The sequence below is a fragment of the Crocuta crocuta genome, unplaced genomic scaffold (genome assembly GCF_008692635.1).
Source record: "Crocuta crocuta isolate KB4526 unplaced genomic scaffold, BGI_CrCroc_1.0 scaffold330, whole genome shotgun sequence".
Taxonomy (NCBI): domain Eukaryota; kingdom Metazoa; phylum Chordata; class Mammalia; order Carnivora; family Hyaenidae; genus Crocuta; species Crocuta crocuta.
Genome location: NW_027530521.1, coordinates 648,221 through 672,210, shown reverse-complemented (window position 1 = coordinate 672,210; position 23,990 = coordinate 648,221). Strand labels below are relative to the sequence as shown.

General features: G+C 44.0%; 1 protein-coding gene across 1 annotated transcript in view; it reads right to left on the bottom strand.

The window, feature by feature from the left end:
* Positions 1–227: 227 nt before the first annotated feature.
* Positions 228–23,990, bottom strand: part of AGBL2 (AGBL carboxypeptidase 2) — a 45,369-nt gene continuing 21,606 nt past the window's right edge. The window contains exons 8-18 of the mRNA XM_077767472.1: positions 22,846–22,999; positions 19,775–20,557; positions 18,082–18,238; positions 13,574–13,700; positions 12,886–12,986; positions 11,737–11,867; positions 8,699–8,765; positions 6,824–6,931; positions 6,206–6,322; positions 2,448–2,531; positions 228–935 (exon numbers count right to left, since the gene is read on the bottom strand). Of these exons, the coding sequence (XP_077623598.1) occupies positions 762–935; positions 2,448–2,531; positions 6,206–6,322; positions 6,824–6,931; positions 8,699–8,765; positions 11,737–11,867; positions 12,886–12,986; positions 13,574–13,700; positions 18,082–18,238; positions 19,775–20,557; positions 22,846–22,999 (2,003 nt within the window). The 3' untranslated portion in view covers positions 228–761. The remainder of the gene's footprint in view (positions 936–2,447; positions 2,532–6,205; positions 6,323–6,823; positions 6,932–8,698; positions 8,766–11,736; positions 11,868–12,885; positions 12,987–13,573; positions 13,701–18,081; positions 18,239–19,774; positions 20,558–22,845; positions 23,000–23,990) is intronic.

Below are 23,990 nucleotides of genomic sequence, written 5' to 3'. Positions count from 1 at the left end.
TCCAGTGTGACAGGAAGAGGGGAAGGTCGTAGCAGGAGGCCTCGCTTGAGCCAGAGCGGCCCTTCATCAGCATGACTGCAGCATGTTCACGTGACAGGCCATAGTTGGCTGACTGTGCTTGGTGCTCTCCAGAGATTAAAATATAACATACCTGTTCACTTAAAGTTATGCAGTTGATCAATCAAAGGAAACAACTGGTTAGAGAGAAAGAATTTTAATCACTGGGTTAAAAACATACGTGACCATGTAGAACATAATATATGTAAGACTAAATTCTGGCAAATACACGAATTGTTCTATGTGGTTACACCTCCCCATGAGCCAACCTGATACTCACAGCCGGACCCTTCATTGCTAGAAAGCCTTGACACAAGACTTTTTAAACATAGCACACCCCCAGAATAGGTTTAAAATAGAATTGGAATAAGTTAAGAATAGCTCTTACCATTAATTTGCACATCATTTTAGGAGGAATATCTGTTGGTTAGAGTGAGGTATATCTGTGCTGTGGGTGCATGAGCACACACTTCAATTTCTGATAGAGGAAGCGCTTCTATATATCATAATAAAATTTCACTTTATGAAAAAATAATCTGATTCATGAGGTAGGAGTCCTGAGGGCACACACGCAATGTAAGCACAGAGTGTAAGGTCAGCGCACCGTGAGCGCACAACACAGCTCCCAATCACACAACTCCCCTGGTTACAAAATGTGTCTAGCCCCAACATGCCGACGACATGCTGATGACGGCCAGGGTCCCCTACGGGTACGTGTATACGTGCAAGGACGGGTACACAGTCATGGCAGCGCGGTCTCTCTTTGTGGCAGGATATCTGTTCCTGGACCAGTTTGGCTTCATGTCTGGAGCCGGCTCTTGGCTGGGGTTTGTGCTTCTCTTGGGAAAGCATGACACTGTGGATCTTGGCTTCTCTGTCTGCGCAAACAAGATAGAAAAGTTGAATCACTTGATGCTGCAATCTCTGAAGTTATAGTTAGGGCTGGGGTTGGTTTTATGAGGAGTTAGTGAGAAGGATTTGCATTTCCCCCCAAATGCCGAAGTACAGAGTCGTTGATGTCGTTACAGGGCAGACAGGAATCAAGCGTTTGCCTTAGTCCTTCAGAGGTCAAGGAAGGGTCCAAGGGCAATACTTTAATTGCCAAGTTCAAGTTCAACATCTACATTTCATAGGCTGTCTAGAGACATCACACAAAGGGAAGAAGTCGGTCTGTCAAGGTGGGAGGCTGCCCCATTGTTTTCAGCTCCACGGGTCTCTGCCCGCATGCTAAACGCCACGTCTCTGTTAGAGGCACGCTCCGCCAGAAACTAAGAAAATGAAGGTAGAGGCCTGGATGGCCCTCACCCCCTACCCCGGGTTTAACTGAATCCCCGGGGACAGGTTATTGCCCAATCAGCAGGTTTCAGCTGTGGGATGTGGTGTGAGCTGCCTGGAGACGCCCTGCAGCGAATGCTGAAGAGGAGAGGGGACGGTTCGTGGCTCATCTGCCTGTTGGGACCGAATCCTCTTTGATTTGAATTTACCTACGCCTCTCTTCCCACTCAGTCCCGGTTCTGTTAGGCCACGGGGGTGGGACTTTATCTTGCCGCCCCTTCCAGGGGGTGGCGGGCTTAAGGGAGCATTTAGGTTTTACAGTCCTCTAGGGCCCTGCCCCACTTACACTCTCCGTAAGATGCCGAAGGCTAAACGGGAGCGCCAACCTGAGAGTCCCAAACAACTGCCCTGGGAAGACAGCAGGGACGCCGCCTTGGGAGAGCCCTCCACGCCTTCTCTCGCTCACGTTACTCAGTGGTGCTCAATCTCGTTCACTCGGGGCACATGTGAGCAGCACCCGCCCTTGGGTGGCTTCCTAGCTGTTTCTCCACCTTTCCCCTCTTTCTCAGGAAAAAACACGCCAGTGCAAATGAGCAAGAGAGATGTTATTACAGGGATAAAGATGAACTCATTCTACCTTATTCCTTTTTTTTACCTTATTCCTTTTAAAAAGGAAACCATTCACAAACCTCGGTATTGAACGATCACTGGTAACACTGGACGGGAGGCACACCTCTCGGCTGATGGCTGCACCCCAGTTTGTTGCTAACATGTCCTGCCTGGGGTTGGGAACCGCTGCATTATTCGCTACTGCTGTTTTACATGAAACGCTGCCCTGGAGTTACAAAATAATAGCCGACTAACAAATGTTGGTTGAAATAAAACTAAATTCTCCACGGCAAGCTTTGAGCTCTAGGGGGGATTCCTCCTATCCTGCGGTGCCTCGTGGGCTGTGCCCCCCGGTGGTCAGGGCAAACTGCACCTGAGCGGAACAAGCCCCACGAGGTGAGCTGTGCACCGTGGATCACGACCCCTCCAGATCACACAAGACACTTGAAAACCAAGTCAAGTTAATTGCTGGCATAGAGGTGTGTATATATAAATTAGTGAAATACCTGAATTCTCTCTTTATTCTTAGTCAGAATCAAGGAGGTCATTTTTGATGGGTCCAGCAAGGTGCCTTTGTCTCTTCCATGTAACTGTGATTGAAATAGATAAGCACTTTCTCACTACGTTTCCCACTTGCACCAGTGTGATTATATAGAATATACACTGAGTGGTTTTTGAAACATTCTTTCTAACATTTATTTTTGAGAGAGAGAGAGTGTGTGTGTGTGTGAGCAGGGGAGGGGCAGAGGGAGACGGAGACACATAATCTGAAGCAGGCTCCAGGCTCCACATAGCAGAGAGCCCTACACGGGCCTTGAACCCATGACCACAAGATCATGACCTGAGCCAAAGTGGGACACTTAACTGAATGAGCCACCAGGCACCCTGAGCGGTTTTTTAAAACTTTTTAAAGTTTATTTATTTTGAGAGAATGCACCAGCTTGAGCCACAGAGGGGTAGAGAGAGAGAGAGAGAAAGAATCTCAAGCAGGCTCCATATTGTCAGCGTGGAGCCTGATGTGGGACTTGAACTCACGAACTGTGAGATCATGACCTAAGCTGAAATCCAGAATCAAGACGCTTAACTGACTGAGCCGCCCAGGCACCCCACTGAGTCTTTTTCTTTTTTAAAGTTTATTTATTTTGAGAGAGAGAGAGCGCAAGCGCGCACAAGCAGGGGAGGGGCAGATAGAGCGGGAGAGAGGATCTTAAGCAGGCTCCACACTGTGGGCACAGAGCCCAATGCAGGACTCGAACCCACAAACCATCAGATCATGACCTGAGCAGAAACCAAGAGTCGGATGTTCCACCAACTGAACCACCCTGGTGCCCCTCCATTTACTCACACATGTTAATTCATTACAATACTGTACACAAGGAGAGAGGCAAGACACAAATGAATAATAATTCAAAGAAAAGAAGGAAACTAATTGTTTATGGAGTACCTACCGCATGCCAGGCATTTTACACAGTTTCACATCTACTTTTCTCAACACCACTGATGATGTAGAGATTATTACTCCAACATTTTAGATGCAGAAACTGAGTCCCAGGGTGGTGCAGTCACTCAGGGAAAATGATAGGCTGGAATTTGAACTCAAGACAGACTTGAAAGCTATGATCTTGTGCTGTCACACCAGATACCAAATGGCCCTCCCTGCTGAGCAGAGCCGCCTCTGCTGAAGTTCTTCAGTATGACCTTGTTATATCACTGTTAAACACAGGGCAGCACTGTGCAGGAAAAGTCTATTTTGCACCATCTACTAAGAACTGTATACTAACTACTATATCAAAACTTACTTATTTAAAAAATTTTTAATGTTACTTTCTCTTGAGAGAGAGCGCCTGTGTGATCAGGGGAGGAGCAGAGAGAGAGGGAGAGAGAATCCCAAGCGGGTTCTGCATTGTCAGCACAGAGCCCCAAACAGGCCTCGATCTCGCCAATCATGAAATCAAGAGTCAGATGCTCAACTGACTGAGCCACCCAGGAGCCCCTTATTTTATTTTATTTTATTTTTTACTTTTTAAAAAGTTTATTATTTATTTTAAGTAATCCCTACACCCAACATGGGGCTTGAATTCATGGCCCTGAGATCAAGAGTTGCATGCTCTTCTGACCGAGTCAGGCAAGCACTCCACCAAAACTTGTTTTTATACATAAAAAACACAAGGATTTTCTAGTCACACAATACCAGAGTACTAAAAAATGATTGGGTGCCTTTCCTCTGTGCTCTTTCTGCATCCTACTCTGTGACATAATTTCCTGCTTCCTTGTTAAGATGCTCAGTAGACTCTAAGGCCCCTATGGCAGAGATGGCGTTTTGTTCAACGTTGCATTCCCAGCACACAGCAGAGCGTGTGGCATGTGGTGGTTACACAGTGCAATCTGTTGACTGTGGGATAACAGATGAAGCTGCCTGCTCTTACGCTCTGGGTAAAAAAAAATCACAAAGCACCAACGTCTGTAGTCAGACTTCAGTAGTGGCTAATCCAAAACAGTGTCAATGTCCCTACTAATTTTAATGATCCCCTGCTCCTGGTATTGACAGGGAAGGGAGACATAGATGGCTATTGTATTCTTCAGCCTATGGGAGAGATTGCTAATTGGAAAAATCAGAGAATTTGGAACAAAGAGTCAAAGAGGGAGCAGAATAGAGAGCTCAGAAATAAAGTCATGAATATACGGTGCATTAATTTCTTACCAAAGAGCCAAACACTTTCAATGGGGAGAATTGGTCTCTTCAATAAATGGTATAGGAAAAACTAGATGTCCACATGCCAAAGAATGAAACCGTATGCCTATCTTGTACCATACACAAAAGTCAACTCAAAATGGATTAAAGAGTTAAACTTAAGGGGCGCCTGGGTGGCTCAGTCAGTTAAGCGTCTGACTTTAGCTCAGGTCATAATCTCACAGTTCGTGGGTTTGAGCCCTGCGTTGGTCTCTGTGCTGACAGCTCATAGCCTGGAGCCTGTTTCAGATTCTGTGTCTCCCTCTCTCTCTGACCCTCCCCTGCTCACGCTGTCTCTCTTTCTCAGAAATAAATAAAAAAATCTTTTAATTAAAAAAGAGTTAAACTTAAGACCTGAAACCATCAAACTCCTAGAAGAAAACCGAGGAGGTAAGCCCCTTGACATTGGTCTTGGCAATGATATTTTGGATTTGATCCCCAAAGCAAAAATAAGCCAGTGGCACTACAGCAAACTAAAAAGCTTCTGCACGGCAAAGGAAATCACCCACAAAATCAGAAGGCCGGGGCACCTGGCCGGCTCAGTCAGTAGAGCATGTGATGCTGGATCTCAGTGTTATGAGTTTAAGCTCCATATTGGGGGCAGAGACTATGTAAAAAAAAGTTTTTTAACCCAAAAAACAAAATTAGAAGGAAACCTATGGAATGAGAGAAAATATCTGCAAATAGTGTTATTCAGTCTTAAAAAAGGAAGGAAATCCTACCGTCTGTGACAACATGGCTGAAACCAGAGGGCATCAGCTGAGCAAAATCAGCCAGACAGAGAAAGTCAAATACCGCCTGGTATCGCTTATGTGTGGAACCTAAAGTAAAAGGTCACACTCATAGAAACAGAGAGTAGAATGGTGGTTGCTGGGGATGGGGGGAGGGGGGAGAAGATGGTAAAAGAGTATAAACTTTCAGTTATTGAAGAAAAAAAGTTAACTATGTGAGGTGGTGGGAACCCTCTCATAGTGTGTACATATACCAAATATCACATTGTATATTTTAAATATATTACCCCCAAAAAGTATTTTTTAATGTTTATTTATTTTGAGAGAGAGCGAGTGAGAGTACATGGGGAAGGGGCAGAGAGAGAGAGAAGGAGAAAATCCCAAGCAGGCTCCCTGCTATCAGCCTAGAGCCCCACTCGGGGCTCGATCTCATGAACTGTGAGTTCATGACCTGAGCCAAAATCAAGAGTCAGGCACTTAACCAAATGAGTCACCCAGGTACTCCATGTAGGAGTTAAAAGTTTTTTTTTTTTTTAATGTTTTACCTATTCCTGACAGAGAGAGAGACAGAGCATGCACAGGGGAGGGTCAGAGAGAGAGGGAGACACAGAATCTGAAGCAGGCTCCAGGCTCTGAGCTAGCCATCAGCACAGAGCCCGACACGGCGCTTGAACCATGAAATCATGACTTGAGCCGAAGTCGGACGCTCAACTGACAGAGCCACCCAGCCGCCCCGGAGTTAAGTTTTGACACATTCTCCATGTAGGAGTTTAAAAAAAAAAAGGTCAAACAAAACTACTACCTCATTCAACCTTGGTTTTTCATTTCTCATCACTGAAGAACTGGCATTCTCTGAATTTCTGAAAAAGGTAGGCTGTTTTTGCAGAGTAGAAGCAAACTCTGCCCTTTCCTGGAAGGACTGAGTGCAAAGAGAATATTTTTCAATTGATCCGTTGCAATTAATCTACTCGTAACTGACCCCATCCGCCCAACAGTAAAATTCACACACCGGAAAGCCTTTTCATCTTTAGGAAGCAGTGGCCGCTGGGAGAAGAGTGGGAAGGAGCCAGCCTGGACCAGGCCTGACGCCTCAGCCACACAGCAACCCCGGACCAGCTCCAGCCACCACTTCTCCAGGAGCCCCGTTTCTTCTGGAAATCCAGACATGGCCAAAATCCAGACCAAAGTGCCACGGCAGAGGGTAGTGCAGAGGCCGAGGCGGAAATCCGCACAGAGCCGTCCAGAGGACCCATGCAAGAGCTCTGAGATCAAAGCAGCTTCCCTGTGCCCCGCTCCCCATTCCCCTTCTGGCTGAGAGTGAACGCTAACCGGGTCCTGCTCCCGCTGTGGAAAGCTCTTTACGCAGATCAGGCCGCGGAAAAGGGCAGCACAGCCTTCTTACCAGGGCATCTTCTGTTACCTTTAACTCCTGCATCAAATTATTTTTCTGATGCTGCTCATTTCGCTGTCTCCTAGTCTGAAGCGGCTTCTTTTTTTTCTTCTTAGACATCTTCATCTTTTGATTCAACTATTCCAGAAAGCACAGAGAACCTAGTCACTGAGGATTCCGGAGGAAGGCCCACCTGCATGCCGCACTCTCTCACGCAACACTCAGGAGAGGAGGGCTCCCCCAGGACGTGCGCCCTCCTGGGGCTCAACTGCCGCTGGTTTGGAGGACACACAGTTCAGGTGCCTCATTATCAGAGTCCACTCCCCATCTAACACCCTCGAATCCCGCCGTTACAGGTATGCTGCCCAAGGGACACCTATACTAATATCCAAACATCCATTTTACACATGAAACCAGAATACTTATGGCAACAATGTCGGGTACAGACAATGCTGATTATCAGGTGTGTAGTTAAAAGAGTCAGTTTGGCTGCTGCACAAGATGGCTTTGATAATGAAGCAAGTGAAACCCAGGACTGACTTTCCAGGGACCTGTTGTGTAGTGAAGCTTATACCCATGTTGTTGCTGTAAACCCAGCTGAAAAAATGATAGGGTCCAGTCTGATTTGGCTGGCTCCACCTGCCATAGCCTTAATCTCACCCTATGATAGAATTATTTTTTCTTCTTCTTTTTTTTTTTTTTCTTTGAGAGAGAGAGTGAGAGGGGTAAAGGAGCAGAGGGGGAGACAGAGAATCTTAAATAGGCAGGCGCTAAGCTCAGCATGGAGCCTGACCCAGGGCTTAATCCCATGACCCCAGGATCATGACCCGGGCTGAAATCAAGAGTTAAAACGTTCAACTGACTGAGCCCCCCAGGAGCCCTGTATGACGGAAATATTTTTTAATGCAACTATGAAATCATCTGCATAATGAACTGCAACAAATATATCATCTATGTGATAAGACTGTGAATGAGAAGGGGCAAAGAAAATTTAATGTATGGAAGTATAAAAAACTATTTAAGACTATATGAATAAAGAAACACTTTTTGGGGGCACCTGGGTAGCTTAGTTGGTTGCACATCTGACTCCTGATTTTGGCTCAGGTTATGATCTTGCACTTCATGGGATTGAGCCCCGAGTTGAGGTCCATGTTGACAGTGCGGAGCCTGCTTGGGATTCTCTCCCTCCCCTTCTCTCTGCCCTTTCCCTGCTCATGTTCTTCCTCTCTCTTTCTCAAAATAAATAAACTTTTAAAGAAAGTTTTTTTAAAGTATGAGTCATTTTTAACAACTTCTATCTCTTAAAATAGTTTTGTTTTTTTGTTTTCTTAGGTAAACTCTATACCCAACATGGGGCTTGAACTCATAACCCCAAGATCAAGAGACAACCTCTAACTCTTAAGATGTTTTTCACTTTTAGTTAAACTTTCTAAAAAATTTTTATTAACTTTGTAATAATGGAGTCTTCACATCTCCCCCCTAGATTTTAAAAAGGAAAGTTACTAAAAACAAATAAATAGGGACGCTTGGGTGGGACATAGTTGGTTAAGCAACTGACTTCGGCTCAGGTCATGATCTCATGGTTTGTGTGTTCAAGCCCCGTGTCCAGCTCTGTGCTGACATCTCAGAGCCTGGAGCCTGCTTCAGATTCTGTGTGTGTCTCTCTCTCTGCCCTTCTCCCACTTGCACTCTGTCTTTCTTTTTTTTGAAAAAAAGTTTATAAATAAACAAACAAACAGAAAGTTATAAAAATGAAAGACTCCAGGGCAGGGTAACTAGTTAGGATGCAATTGGTATATTTTCTGCAGATTTTAGGATAGTGGAAAATTCCATCAACTTAACCAGGAGGCTTATGCTTTCTGTAAGGTTGCTACTTCCTGAGTGGAAGGGTCCGTATTATCTTACCTCCTCTGCTATGTTCAGTAGGTGAACAGGGAGACCGTCTGAGAGGGAACTATCAGAACCACTGGTGCTGTTTCCAGAAGGAAAGAAGAAAGGGAGATGCTTTTACTAACGTCTAGGAAGTACAACATTTCCCAGACCAGCAGCGTGGGATTAACACCCAGTCTGCTATTTGCCCCCAGTGCCTGCATTTCGACGACTAGCAATTCTTTTTTTCTTTTTTTTTAATGTTTTATTTATTTCTGAGAGAGAGAGAGAGACAGCATGAGCAGGGGAGGGTCAGAGAGAGAGGGAGACACAGAATCTGAAGCAGGCTCCAGGCTCTGAGCTGTCAGCGCAGAGCCCAATGCGGGGCTCGAACCCACGAACTGTGAGATCATGACCTGAGCTGAAGCCGGATGCTTAACCGACTGAGCCACCCAGGCGCCCCTCGACAACTAGCAATTCTTGACAAACATATTCATTCATTCATTCATTCTGAACACGTACTCCGTGCCAGGCAGTGAGTGCGTCGAGAGCAGAGATGGATGTGGCAGAGCCCCTGGCCCCAAGGAGTCTGTAATCCACATGGCAAAATAAGCACTGGCCAGGTGGGTAAAGCTGCCCGTGGCAGTGACTGTGGGAGACTCTGCGGCCCTAGAGATTACCAGAGGACTGTGATGTGTTTGAAAGCAGGGTTTGTTTCATTCATTCCTTTATTTTTAAATATTTTTTTAACATTTATTTATTTTTGAGAGAGAGGAAGACAGAGTACAAGCAGGGGAGGGGCAGAGAGAGAGGGAGACACAGAATCCAAAACAGGCTCCAGGCTCTGAGCTGCAGGCACAGAGCCCGATGCAGGCTAGAGCTCACAAACTGTGAGATCATGACCTGAGCCACAGTTGGATGCTTAACCGACTGAGTCACCCGGGTGCCCCTGTTTTATTCATTCCTGTCCAGCCAGGTCCAGATCGGAGAGCAAGGAACCTCCCAGGTTCTCTTTAAAACTGAGTTTTAAAGAGTAAAAAAAAGTAATACTCCTAGTCTCTAACCTACAGATTCCTTGTTATCAAATATGTTTATGTTTCGGGCCCAGATGTCAACTCTATATCCACATAGAGTAGGAGGGAGAGCCATCCCCTTTGACTGTCCACCACAGTCTACAGCGCAGCCTCTGGCAGAGGACTGTCATGTCCAGCCCAGAAGTCTTCTGACCGAGGGCAGCTGGGACGGGTATGAGGCACCTTGCCCAGTAAGCTGGTGTAGGTGTTCTTGCGCACCTGTGAGATACCTACCCACCCGGAGGCTTCCTACAATAACTGTAGAGATTATGAGGGTGGGGCTGAGACCTTACAAACTAAATTAATTCAACAAATATTTATTGAGCTCTCCCTAGGTGCCGGGTACTGTTCCAGGTGCATGAGATAGAGAAGTGAACAAAATAAAGATCTCTGACCTTGCGGAACCGACATTCAGTAAGAGGAAACAGAGAATACATAATAAACACAATAAAGATGTAAATGACATAAGATGGACAGAAGGTGATAAAATGCTATGGAAAAAAAAAGTAGAGTACCTCAGGGGGGTAGAGAATAGTGGCAGGAGGGCAAAGGCAGGGAAGCAAGTGACAGTATCAGAGTAATGAAGGTAGGCTACTTTGAAAACTTTGACATTTAAACAAAGACTTGAAGGAGGTGAAGGAATGAGCCATGTGGATATCTGTGGGAAGAGCATTCTAGGCAGCTGGGACTGCTAGTGCAAAGGCCCTGAGGCAGAAGAGGACCTGACAAGTCTGAAGAAGAGTGAGGAGGCCAGCGTAGCCATAGCGGTATGTGAAAGGGTGAGGGTGGAGGTTATAAGGTATCAGGTGGCTAGATCCTATAGCCTGTTGGCCATTGTAGGGTCCTGGACTTTTTACCTCATTTGCTAGATCCTCCCTGTCTCTGTGACCTGTGAGCTGTGGTACCCTGCTTTAGATGTGGCCCTCCTATTTACTCCATCTGCACATACTCCCTTGGGATCTCACCTAGTCTTAAAGTTTAAACATATCTAACCAGTGATGACTCTATCTGACCTCTCCACTGAACACCGGACTCATATATTCAACTGCCTATTCAACATCTCCATTTAGATGCCTCCTAGACATCTCAGCCTGAACATGCCCAACACTAGCCTCCTGACCTTCACCACTCCCCTAACCTTCTCCACCACCTTAATCTTCCCCATCTCATTTGAAGGCAACTCCATCCAATCAATTATGGAGTCATTCTCTTTCTTTCATGCTCCATATCCCATCCATAAGAAAATCCTAATGTTTGAAACTTCAAAATATATCTAGAATCCAACCAATTCATACATCCCCCACCACTACAACTACTCATGTCTAGACCACCGTCTGCATTTGCCTGTATTATCCTAAGAGCTTCCAAATGCATGCCTCTGCTTACACATTTCCTCTCTACAATCTATTTTCCACGTAGCAGCCAGGGTATTCCTACTGAAACTAAAACCCAAGTCAGAACATGACACTTCTCTACTTAAAACCTTCCAAAAGCTTTCCATCTCCCATGGAGTTAAAAGACAAAGGCTTTACGACTGCCTAAAGGCCCTAGGCATACTGCCTGCCCACCTCCCTAACCTGAAAAGACACTGTCAAAGAGCAGGCTCCCAATACGTAGTTGCTGAAGAAATGAAATGTATTTAAGTGTGCTATGATTTATTCAGTATTTTGCACCTTTGGCTCAAAACCAAAAAAACAAGAGATTAAACAAAAACTATAAAAAAATAGAACTTGTCTGGTTTTTCCTTTTTTGTTTGTTTGAGTTGTTGTTGTTTTAAATTTATTTGGAGACAGAGAGAGAGAGAGCGCACTCATGCACAGGAGGGCCAGAGAGAGAAAGAGAGGATCCCAAGCAGTCTCCCATGCGGTCAGCCTCAGCACGGAGCTCCAACCCAACAACTGCGAAATCATGACCTGAGCCGAAATCAAGAGCCGGCCATTTCGCTGGCCGAACCACTCAGGTGCCCCTCTCTCTGGTTTTTTTTGAAATGAAGTTTGTTACCTGGATTCAATGTCAGACAAAGAGATGTCACTCCAACTTCCTTCTAAATCCATATCTTGTCCAAGTTCATTGAATTTCTTATGGATTTCTTGTTGTAAGAGCTCTTTAAGCTCTGCTAGACACTGCATGAACTGTAGACGTGAAAAAAAAGACATTTTTGATTTTCATTTATTTATGTATCAAATATTTATGAAGCATATGCAGAAAGGCACTTTATTTATTGCTGGGGACATAAAGATGAGTGAGCTGTAACCTCTGCTTCTAAGGAGATGTTAGCATATAAATTACATGAGCTGGAGTAAAAGTGTTTCTAGGGCAGAACATCAATGAATTATGCTTTTGGTGCTTTCCCCTGGTTCAAGACAATAATAAACTTCTTAAACAATGCAAAGGTCTGATTTATTGTATTTTTTTGAATAGCAATGAAGAAAATATTAGAATGGGGTTCCTCAGATTTTGGCCTATGGCAGATGTGATTTAACAGGCCATGTTGTGGCTGATTTCTCCTTTACATATTTTTTATTAAAGGGGCACCTGGGTAGCTCAGTTGGTTAAGTGTCCAACTCTTGATTTCGGCTCAGGTCATGATCTCACAGTTTGTGAGTTTGAGCTCCACATCAGGCTCTGTGCGGACGGCCTGGAGCCTGGTGGGGATTCTCTCTCTCCCTCTGCCTCTCCCCCACTCACGTGCTCATGCGCTTTCTCTCTCTCTTACAATAAATAAATAAATATTTAAAATATACAAATAAATAAACTAAAAAACAAAAGAAGTAAGAAGAGGAAAAAACTGAGGACACAGAAAAGGGAGGAGGTACTAGGGAGGCCATGGACCAGGGGGCCGGTGGGTGCACAAAGGGCAGGGTTAGTTTCCAAGAAGGGGAAGGACTCCTGCTTTTCTGAAAAGCAAAGTGAGGGAGAGGTGTGCTGAAGGAGTGTCAGCATGAGGGCTTCTACTATCTTGGTGAGTTATGAGGTCTTGCCATTTGTGGACAGTGTGCAGGCTGGGGGATTTCTTTTACTGATTATAAAAACTTCAGAATGATATTAAGAGGAAAATAAAGGCCACCTATAATCTCAGTGGGCTGACTTTGGACCCATGTGAAACTGATCACAGTTGCACCACCACATGTCTTGAAACCCCATTTTTACCTTGGTTCGGTCAGGATCACAGAAATCCAGAAGGGTGTCACAAACATGATAACCTAGAGACTTTAGATCCTCAGTAGTAAAGTGAGTATCTCTTTTATTGCCTGAAAAAAATCCATAAACATTTCTTATTAAATAATGAGCAAATGCAAATCTAATTTATGAATGGCTCCTTAAAAACACCAGCTCTGATTCTAGAATATTTGTGCTTCTGAACAGGGTCTTTCTCCTTCTAGATCTGGTTTGGCTCAGAAGAATCTCTGACAATGAAAAACTTTCCAGTCATGATGGCTATGGTTACTGAAGTTTTACTCTATGGTAGGCACTATGCCAAGTGCTTTATGTGCATTAAGTGCTACCTATAATGCAGGTACTGCTATTATTGCTGGTTTTTAAAAAATGAGGTTCAAAGAGTGAATCAAGTAATCACACAACTTGGAAATGGAGCAGAAATCCAAACCCAGATCTGCCTGATTCCCCATCAAGTATTATATTTGGGACTATACTGCCCCATCAAGTGTTAGATTTCACACTCATATTTAGGTTAGACAAATTTCGCATAAGGCGCAGTTAAGAAAATCCTTTAGATCAATCATCTCCCCAACATTCAAAAGGACTTCATGTCCTCAAGGCTTTGCTTGGCTCCCCCTTGTCATGCTGACCTATGATCTACAAAAGAGAGCTTACTTACCCAGGGTGGACCCCCCAAAGGTAGATTCCATGGTGTAGCTGTTCCGGATTCCCATCCGCCACATTACAACTCGCCCCGTCCCTTCTTTGCACTTTTGGACCTTAAAATTACAACTATGAAAAGAGAACTAAAGAGAAACCCAAATCCTGTGTTAATCATAGACTGGCAAATATAAAATGCCAATGATTCATTAATAGGATACAAGAATGGTTTCCTTAGGGTCTATATATTATTTCCTAAGTATTTTCCATAAAATAGTAATTCTATTGTTCTATTACAGAGGAGAAAACGAGTTCTGTGGTCATGTTACTCAGGAGGATGAGGGGCTAACAAAATTACACAGGCTTCCTGTGCAGGACCTCTTTTTTATTTTGAGAGAGACAGAGAGAGCATGTGTGGGAGAAGGGCAGAGAGAAAGGGAGACAGAGGATTCCAAGCAGGCTCTGCACTGCCAGCACAGAGACCAGTGCAGGGCCCGAACCCATGAAACCACGAGATTATGACCTGAGCAGAAACCAAGACTCAGACACCTAACCGACTGAGCCACGCAGGCACCCCCTTCCTGAGCATTCCACACATTATTGTAGACTGTGCGTCTCCCAAGGGGAGAGAGTATATTCTGCTCCTTATTGCCCAGGAAACCCTACCTTCCCTTCCCCACCTTTCCCGGGGACATTTTGCAGGACTAGGGTTTCTTGAACTCCAGTTTGGGAACGCTGGCTTACTTTGGCATTCAAGACACTAGCCGTGTCTCTAAGATTTATTTTCTACTCCTCCCCAACTCGAGCCCTTGGATCCAGTTGGGTTTATCCTCTATATATGATCCGGGTATGCCTCACCCCTATAATCTCTGCCTGGAACTGTCTTACTTCCTCATACTTAATGTTCTCAGCCTGGAGTTCAATATCCTCCATTGTCCTTCATGACCACCCCAACCCTCTCCTTATTTGGAGTCTGTAATGTACACTTGGCACCTACCTCAACTGATCCTGTCCTGCTGAGAATGCTTTACAGTTGGCAGGTATCTCACCACCTGGTGGATTTTAGGTAGAATCCAGGGCTCTACTGAGCAGCCTCAGGCATTCCTGCCACGAAGACTGAAGGAGGCAGAATGGGCAAGACTGCAAGCCTGCCATCCCTCTTTAATTAGCGTAGCTCTGTTTTTAATTGGTTTAGATCCTGGGTTCTGGATGTCATTTATTTTTTTAAGTAAAAAAACTTTTTTAATGTTTTTATTTTGAGAGAGAGAGACAGACGGAGCACAAATGGGGAAGGGAGGAGGAGGGGCAGAGAGGGAGACACAGAATCTGAAGCAGGCTCCAGCCTCTGAGCTGTCAGCACAGAGTCCGACTTGGTGCTTGAACCCACGAACCCTGAGATCATCACCTGAGCCAAAGTCATACACTCAAGACTGAGTCACCCAGGCATCTCTAATTTTAAAAAAANCGAAAGTCGGACGCTTAACCGACTAAGCCACCCAGGCGCCCCTAAAAAAATATTTAGAGAGAGAAGGAGCAAGAGTGCAAGTGGGTGAATGGCAGGGGGGTGGGGGTGTGAGAGAGAATCCTGAGCAGACTCTGAACTGTCAGCATGTAGCCTAACATGGGGCTCAAACCCACAAACCCATGAGATCATGACCTGAGCCGAAATGAAGAGTCAGATGCCTAACCTACTGAGCCACCCAGGTACCCCTGGATGTCATTTAATTAAAAAGCAATTTTTTTTTTTAAACAAGACACATATTTGGATGCTATTTTATTTAAAGAAAGAGATCCCTAGCAAACACAGACAGAAGATTTTTTAAAAGCAAAGAAAAAAGGAATGAAGGAAGAAAAAACTGGAGGGAGAAAGAAAAGCTTCTTCTTTCTTTTCAACATAAGAATAGCAGATATAAAATATTTGCCTTATATTTTTTTATAGGAGAAACTGTGCACTACCATTTAAAAAAATTTTCTAAATCCTACCTAATTTCTTCTTCCTTTTTTTTGGATAAATGTTTATGTATTTGATGGGGCGCCTGGGTTCCTCAGTCAGTTAAGTGACCGGCTTCAGCTCAGGACATGATCTCCTGGTTAGTGAGTTCAAGGCCCAGATCAGGCTCTCAGCTGTCAGCGCAGAACCTGCTTCAGACCCTCTATCTCCTCACTCTGCCCTCCTCTGCTCCCTCTCTTTCTCTCAAAAATGAACAAGCAGGGGCTCCTGGGTGGCTCAGTCGGTTAAGCGTCCGACTTTCACTTAGGTCATGATCTCGCGGTTCGTGGCTTCGAGCCCCGCGTCGGGCTCTGTGCTGACTGCCAGCTCGGAGCCTGGAGCCTGTTTCAGTCTGTGACTCCCTCTCTCTCTGACCCTCCCCTGCTTACAGTGTCTCTCTCTCTCCTAGAAATAAATAAAACATTAAAAAAAGAATTAAAAAAAAAAATGAACAAGCATTTGTTAGAGAGCAAGAGAGCACATGTGAGTGTGAGAAGGCCAGAAAGATAAAGAATCCTAAGCAGGCTCCACGCTGTTAGTGCAGAGCCTGACACTGGGTTCAATCTCACAGTTCATGAGATCACGACCTGAGCCTAAATCAAGAGTTGAACATTTAACTGACTGAGCTACCTAGGCACCCCTAATTTCTTCTTTCTAATGAGATTATATTTTGTGGCTCTACTCACGATGCTGAAAACCAACTTCTAAGCCAATGCCTGTCAGAGCTGTTATTCAGCCAACTGTTAAAAAACTTTTAAGTTGTTTTTATTAGCCATTTACTATCTTACACTTACCTGTAGCCTTGTCTTACATGAACTTTTCTGTGGAGGCTCATATAATATCAATATTCTGTTTATCATTCAATCCCTTCTTCCACTGCCAACCACAGGAATAAAGAGGATAAGCCACCTACTGAGAGTTTGCACTTGTGCCTGGGCAAAGAAGCCAGACCAATTTTTAAAAATCATCTTTAATTGAGGGGCGCCTGGGTGGCTCAGCTGGTTGAGCATCTGGACTTCATGATCCCATAGGTTGTGGGTCTGAGCCCTGTGTGGGGCTCTGTGCTCAGAGCTCAGGGCCCGGAGGCTCCTTCAGATTCTGTGTCTCCCCCTCTCTCTGCCTTCTCTCACTCCCACTCTGTCTGTGTCTCTGTCTCTTAAAAATAAACATTCAAAAAATTTTTTAAAATCATCTGTATTGAGATATAACTCACATACTGTAAAATTCACACATTTAAAGGACACAATTCAATGATGTAAGTATACTTACAGCTGTGCGGCCATCACCACTCTCTGTTTAGAATGTTTTCATTGCCACCAAAAAGAAACCCAGTACATATTAGCAGTCATGCCACCCTCCACCTCCTCACTGACTAATCACTAAATGACTTTCTGTCTCTACAGATTTGCCTCTTCTGAACATTTCATAGAATGGAATCACATAAAAATGCGGCCCTTTAGGTCTGGCTTCTTTCACGTAGCATGTTTTCCAAGTTCACCTATGTCTTAGCATATCAGTACCTCATGTTTTTATTGCCGAATAATATTCCATTGTGTGGATGTACTACATTTTATTTACCTGTTCTTTTGTGGATGTATACAGGGTAATTCTTAAAGCCACACCTTTCTAAATCCTTGAAGTCCCTTTCCAAAGAAGATGTACAAATGGCCAACACATAAAAAGATCCTCAACATCACTCAGCATCAGGGAAATGCAAATCAAAACCGCAATGAGATATCATCTACCCTCATCAGAATAACTAGGATCAAAGACAAGAAATAAAAAGTGTGGGTGTAGATGTGGGGAAAAAGGAACTGTCATGCACTGTTGGTGGGAATGTAAATTGCTGCAGCCACTGTGGAAAACAGTATGAATGTTCCTCAGAAAGTTAAAAATAGAATTACCATATGATCCAGTAATTCCACTACTGGGTATTACGCAAAGAAAACAAAAACACTAATTCAAAAAAGATACATATGTGCCCATATGTTTACTGCACCCATATGTTTATATAACAACCCAAGTGTCCAATAATAGATGAATGGATAAAGAAGATGTGGTATATATACACAATGGAATATTACTCAGCCGTAAAAAAGAATGAGATCTTGCCGTTTGCAACAACAAGGATGGACCTAAAGGGTATAATGCTATCTGAAATTGAGAAAGACAAGTACCATATGATTTCATTCATATGTGAAATTTAAAAAAACAAAACAAAGAAAAAAGAGACAAACAGAAAAGCAGAGTCTTAAGTACAGAGAACAAACTGGTGGTTGGCAGAGGGGATGGGGATGGGGGATGGGTGACTAGATAAAAGGGATTAAGGGAACACTTATAATGAGCATTGAATAATGTATAGAACTGTTGATTATATTGTAAACCAAAACCAGAATAAACTCTTGAGGTCCAGGCTGCTGGGATTTACCCAAGATAATGAAAAGAGATGTAAAGTGGCAGGTCAAATACTACATATAGGACGCAGTGAATTCCTTTCCTCCTTAGTCAATGGACGGAAAATTACCTTACGTGCTTACCTTATCTGGTGCATTTTTGCTTAACATTAAAGGAAAGACTCGCTCATGAAGCCAGTACTTGCGATCATTGTTATTACAGCCATACAAGAAGATATTATTCTTACGGCTGTGGCCGTGGAAATCACAGTACATGAGAACCTCCCTTTCTTCAAGAAGTCTATTGAGGAGAGCAAACAAAAGATTCAGTGGACATCCAGATGCATGAAAATAATCAAGGATCTTTTATAGTCTCTTCCTTAAGTATGTCTGTTGCTACCTTCCCCCTGAAGAAAAAGCTAACCCCTTCAAAGGACTCTATCCCCATCCTCAGCCACTGCTGTAAACATGCCACCAGCACTCCTCACCCCTGCCAGTCAGAGGGACTTGAAATGAATATGCCCTGAGGTGGAAAGGGGTGCTGGGTAGGCCTTATATAGTTGACAAGGAAGTGGAGGAAATCTAGTGAAAGAAAGCTACCCGCCTCCCTCCCCTTCTCCCCCCACCCCCCCGGGGGGGCAAACCTGGGGAAAGAGAAAGAGAAGTGGAGAGGCTGTAAGTGTAGGGATGAAAAAGAGAAACAAAGAAAGCCTGGGTCCCTGACTTTCCAGGGCCGGTTCCTATAAGGCTCAGGTCCTCTTTGTCTCCTCTTCACCCAGGATACCTCCTCAGTCTTCCATCATGGTCACCTTCTCTATGATGATAATGATAGGATGAAGAAAATGACAGTAATGCCACACACTTACAATGTGTGAGGCACTGTGCTAAATAGATGACAAGGATTCTCTCATCTAATCCTCATAGTAACAGCCCGAAGCGGGTAAGATTACCCTCTTCTACAGAGGAGAAAGCTGAAGCGCAGAGAGGTACAATCAAGTCCAAGGTCACAGAACCAGCCAGTTGTAAGCCACGTCACAAAGCCAGGCCTGTCTTGACTCCCAAGCACACGCGCTTAGCCATCTTGCCTGACAGCCCACCACTCCTCCCACCCTTTCACACAGATAAAGTTAGAAGGTGTGTGTATTCACACATCTTATACACTGTAGTTTCATTTCCTTTAACGTGGGTACTATTACATCATAGCCTTCAATTGCTTTCACATAGGCTTGGAAAATATTAACTGATTTATTTATTATTCTTTCTTTATGAGATGAAATATAAAAGATAATAAGGAACTCAGATTCTGGAACCCAAGAGCCTGGATTCAGATTGTCTACCCTGTCGCTTATTAGCTCTATGACCTTGGGCAAGTGACTTGACTTTCCTGGGCCTTAGTTTCCTCACCAGGTACATAATGGGATATTGTTTGTGCCTACCTCAGGGGGTTAGGGTGAAGATTCCATGGGTCATATGTGTAAAGCCCTGAGAATACTGCCTGTCCCCTATACACAAACACTGCCTAATAGTTAGGTACTGTTATTTTTATTCCACAGGCCTCCTGACAAAGACCTATGAACTTCTCTGACTTCTGACCTCTCTATCCCATTGTTTCACTTATAAGTGAAATAACCCCTGGCAGAAATGTTGCATGTTCAGTTTCACCCCAGAGACAGGACATGACTTGAAAGTTTGAAACTGAACAAACTCATGTGACTGCAAAGAGAATGCTAGACTCTCTCCCAAGCTGGATCTGATTCCTACCATCAAGAAGAGCCCTCGCACCCATCAGACAGCGCTCACAGCATTTGGAGGCAGATCAACAGATAATGGGGCTCACCTTTTGATCATGTTCCTGGTGTACCAGATGCAAGGGAAAGACTCCTTCAGAATGGTTTTATAATGTCTGTTCAAGTCCCTTCCAGCCAAGGAACACCGGTAATTCCCCACGATCACGCCATCTGGATTTAACATAGGAACCACTTTGAAGACAAAGATATCTCTGAGGAGCTGGGCATCTGGAGAGTTGCTGAGGATGAAGTCCAAAAAGCCTTTCATGACCCAGGAGCCATTACTTTCTCCAGGGTGGACCCTGGCACTCAAGACCACAGCTTTCTTTGCAGCTGCCTCTTGAGGGGTCCGGGATGGGTTGGTGATGGTGAGCAGGTAGACGGTATTTCCTGCTAGGCTCCTGCATAAAGTTCGGAGTTTGCAGAACTGAGACTGGACAGGGTTGTTTGCCACTGACAGCAGGTAGCACTGCAAGTCAGTGTACGTATATGGGTAGAAGTGAGCGAAGAAGCAAGTGTCCTGGTCATGTGGGAACCGAACGGTCCACGTGAGACAGTAAAAGGGCTGCTGCCCATCGTCCCTGTTGTTCTTATAGTACCTGATTTCATTTCCTTCCCTCCTCCAGCCGATGTTGTGGGTGTTGGCATCCAATTGGGAGTACATGAGTGGCTTCATCCCTATAGTATAAAGGCTCTTGGGTTTTAGCAAGTTGACAATGGTGAAGCGGTAAGTGGCATCTTTTCTAGTGTTCTGCACTCGAAAATAAAACCACTGAGTGTGTTTGTTTGTGTAGAGGTCAGTTCGCAAGGTGAGTTCATACTCATAGGTATCTCTGTAATGGAGAAAATAGAATAATATCTCTGTAACCCACATCCCCCCTCAAAAAACAAACCTAAAAAACTGTTTTCCCCTGGCAAAAACAGATCTTATTTCAACAGGAAAGCCTGCTACATCAAACATTAATTTTCTAATGTACCTAGTTCCCCAACTCATACATTAGGCTGGAAGAAATCTGGGTCAACAAAATTTATTTGGGGTATTTTGGAGTTCTGTGAGCTTTGTAGTAGTTTTCTGGAATGTCCAGTAGCAGTTTCTAACCACTTCAATACATTTCTCAGAACCACACCGAGCGGTAGCGAAGCCAGAGCCCTGTGTTGGCTGTTAGCTACATCCTGTACGTGACCACAGTGGAGGGGACCTGTCATCCTCATACGTTATTTTACCTTTGATTATCGACTGTTTGACGATGAGGGGGCATCTCTGAAATGCATTCACTGTACTGAAAAGTAGCAGAAGAGGAAATACAAATGCTAAATCCTGAAAAGCTGCCCCCCCTACAGGCATAATGCAAGAAAGACACATTACGATAGGGTGTCATTCTCTCCTCGTCTGATGTATATTCCAACTTGGGGAAACAGTCACTGTCATACACTGCTGTTGGGAACGGAAATCATGTTGGAGGATAATCTGGCAAAAAAACAGCAATACTTAAAACCCTTTGGCCTACCAATTACATTTCTAGAATTTATCCCATAAAATCACAAATATTTAAAAATATAAATCCTGGGGCACCTGGGTGGCTCAGTCGGTTAAGCATCCAACTTCAGCTCAAGTCTTGATCTCACAGTTTGTGGGTTTGAGCCCCGCATTGGGTTCTGTGAAGGCAGCTCAGAGCCTGGAGCCTGTTTCAGATTCTGGGTCTCCCTCTCTCTCTGCCCCTCCCCCACTCATGCTCTGTCTGTTTCAAAAATAAAAATATAAATCCCTTTGCAACTATGTAGATGGAACTAGAGGGTATTATGCTAAGTGAAATGAGTCAGAGAAAGACAAATATCATATGACTTCACTCATATGAGGACCTTAAGATACAAAACAGATGAACATAAGCAAAGGGAAGCAAAAATAACATAAAAACAGGGAGGGGAACAAAATGTTAGAGACTCTTAAACACAGAGAACAAATTGAAGGTTGCTGGAGGGGTTGTGGGAGGGGGATGGGCTAAATGGGTAAGGGGCATTGAGGAAGACACTTATCGGGATGAGCACTGGGTGTTATACATAGGAGATGAATCACTGAACTCTATCCCTGAAATCATTGCTGCACTAGATGCTAACTAACTAGGATATAAATTAAAATTTTAATTAATTAATTAAAAATATTTATATATATAAAAATTTTAAAGTGCCTAAGGGTATTAATTCTGCTAATTCATTAAACAAAAAATAGTAAATACTTTCATTTCTATCAGTTGGGGGGAGGGTACATAAGATATGGAACCCACACAATAGAATAATATGAATTATTAAAAGTAAGGAGATAAATCTGCAGTACTGCCATAGGAAAAATATAAAGCTTATTATATGGAAAAAAGCAATTTGCAAAACAGTATGTATACTATTATCCTATTTTTAAAAATAAAATAATTTCTGTATATTATACATACACATTAAGAGGGGGGAAAATACTGTATATATACCAAACTGTTAGCAGTTGCTGCATCTAGGAGATATGATTACAGAACTTCAATTTTTTTTTAATCTTTATTTTTGAGAGAGAGAGACAGAGTGTGAGTGGGGGTGGAGCAGAGTGAGAGGGGGACATAGAATCCAAAGCAGGCTCCAGGCTCTGAGTTGTCAGCACAGAGCCCAACACGGGGCTCGAACTCACAGACTGTGAGATCATGACCTGAGCTGAAATCAAGACTCAGTTGTTCAACTGACTGAGCTACCCAGGTGCCCCAGAACTTCAATTTTTTACATTACATATTTTTATTAATACAGATTTTTTCTTAAGTTTTACTTATTTAAGTTGTCTCAACACCCAACATGCAGCTTGAACTCACAACCCTGAGATCACATTCTTCTGACTAAGCCAGCCAGGCGTCCCTATTAATACAAATTAATTATTACTAATTTCTTTCACAGGCAGAAAAAATGATGTAGATACATTTTTACTCTGGGGGAAAATGAGTCACAATTACTCCATTTTTCTTCATCCTCATAACCATTTCTCACTACTTCTCCCTTTGTCAAAAACACTCCTAATTCCTAGTATAACTCCTGACGACGTGAGCCAGTCACTCTGGCGATCACCCCTTTGGGAAATTCCTCTGTTACTCACACTCTGACAGCTTTCTGCAGATTCCCGCTCTCAAACCTTGACTCAAACAGAAGAGTATTGTCCTCAGGTCCTTGCAGCTTGACAGCAAGCTCCCTGATGATCCCTCGCTTGCCTCCCACTCTGGAGCTGGTGAAATAGGAGCCTTCGGTGGGCACTGCGGAGGACACAGACCTATTTAGAGCAGGTTCTGCTTAGAACCCATTCATCCAGCCAATATTCATTCACAGAGCTCCTCTGTGTGTTTAACGCTGTTCCAGGTTAACAATAAGGACTATTCAGATTTTCAACAGTCCTTGCTGAGACTTTTCATTTTAAACACTGTATTTCTGGGGTGCCTGGGTGGCTCAGTCGGTTGAGCATCCGACTTTGGCTCAGGTCATGATCTCACCGTTCGTGGGTTCGAGCCCCATGTCAGGCTCTGTGCTGACAGCTAGCTCAGAGCCTGGAGCCTGCTTTGGATTCTGTGTCTCCATCTCCCTCTGACCCTCCCCTGCTCATGCTGTCTCTCTCTCTCAGAAATAAATTTAATAACATTTAAAAAAAAATAAACACTGTATTTCTTTGAAGACATTTAAAGTGGTATAGAGCACTTCCTTTTGCTGCATGGCTGCCCCTGGCATCTCAGATACTGTCTGTACCCCGGTAAGCCCTAATCTGAAAGAATGTTGACAAACAAATGAGATTCTACATAGAATATCTGAAAACATTGACAATCATTATTCTAAAAAAAAAAAATAGTATCTATTTTTTAAATTTCTTTAAAATTGTATTAATTTATTCTGAGCAAGACAGTGACAGCAGAAGCAGGGGAGGAGCAGGAAGAGGGAGAGAGAGAATCCCAAGGAAGCTCTGCACTGCCAGCACAGAGCCTAATGTGGGGCTTGAACCCACAAAACCATTAGATCATGAACTGACCTGAAACTGNGAAGTCAGATGCTTAACTGACTGAGCCACCCAGGTGCCCCTCAGAGAACACTTTTTAAAAATTTCTAGGGGTTGGGGTGCCTGGGTGGCTCAGCTGGTTAAGTGTCCGACTTTGGCTCAGGTCATGATCTCACAGATAGTGAGTTTGAGCCCTGTGTCGGGCTCTGTGCTGACAGCTCAGAGCCTGGAGCCTGCTTCAGATTCTGTGTCTCCCTCTCTCT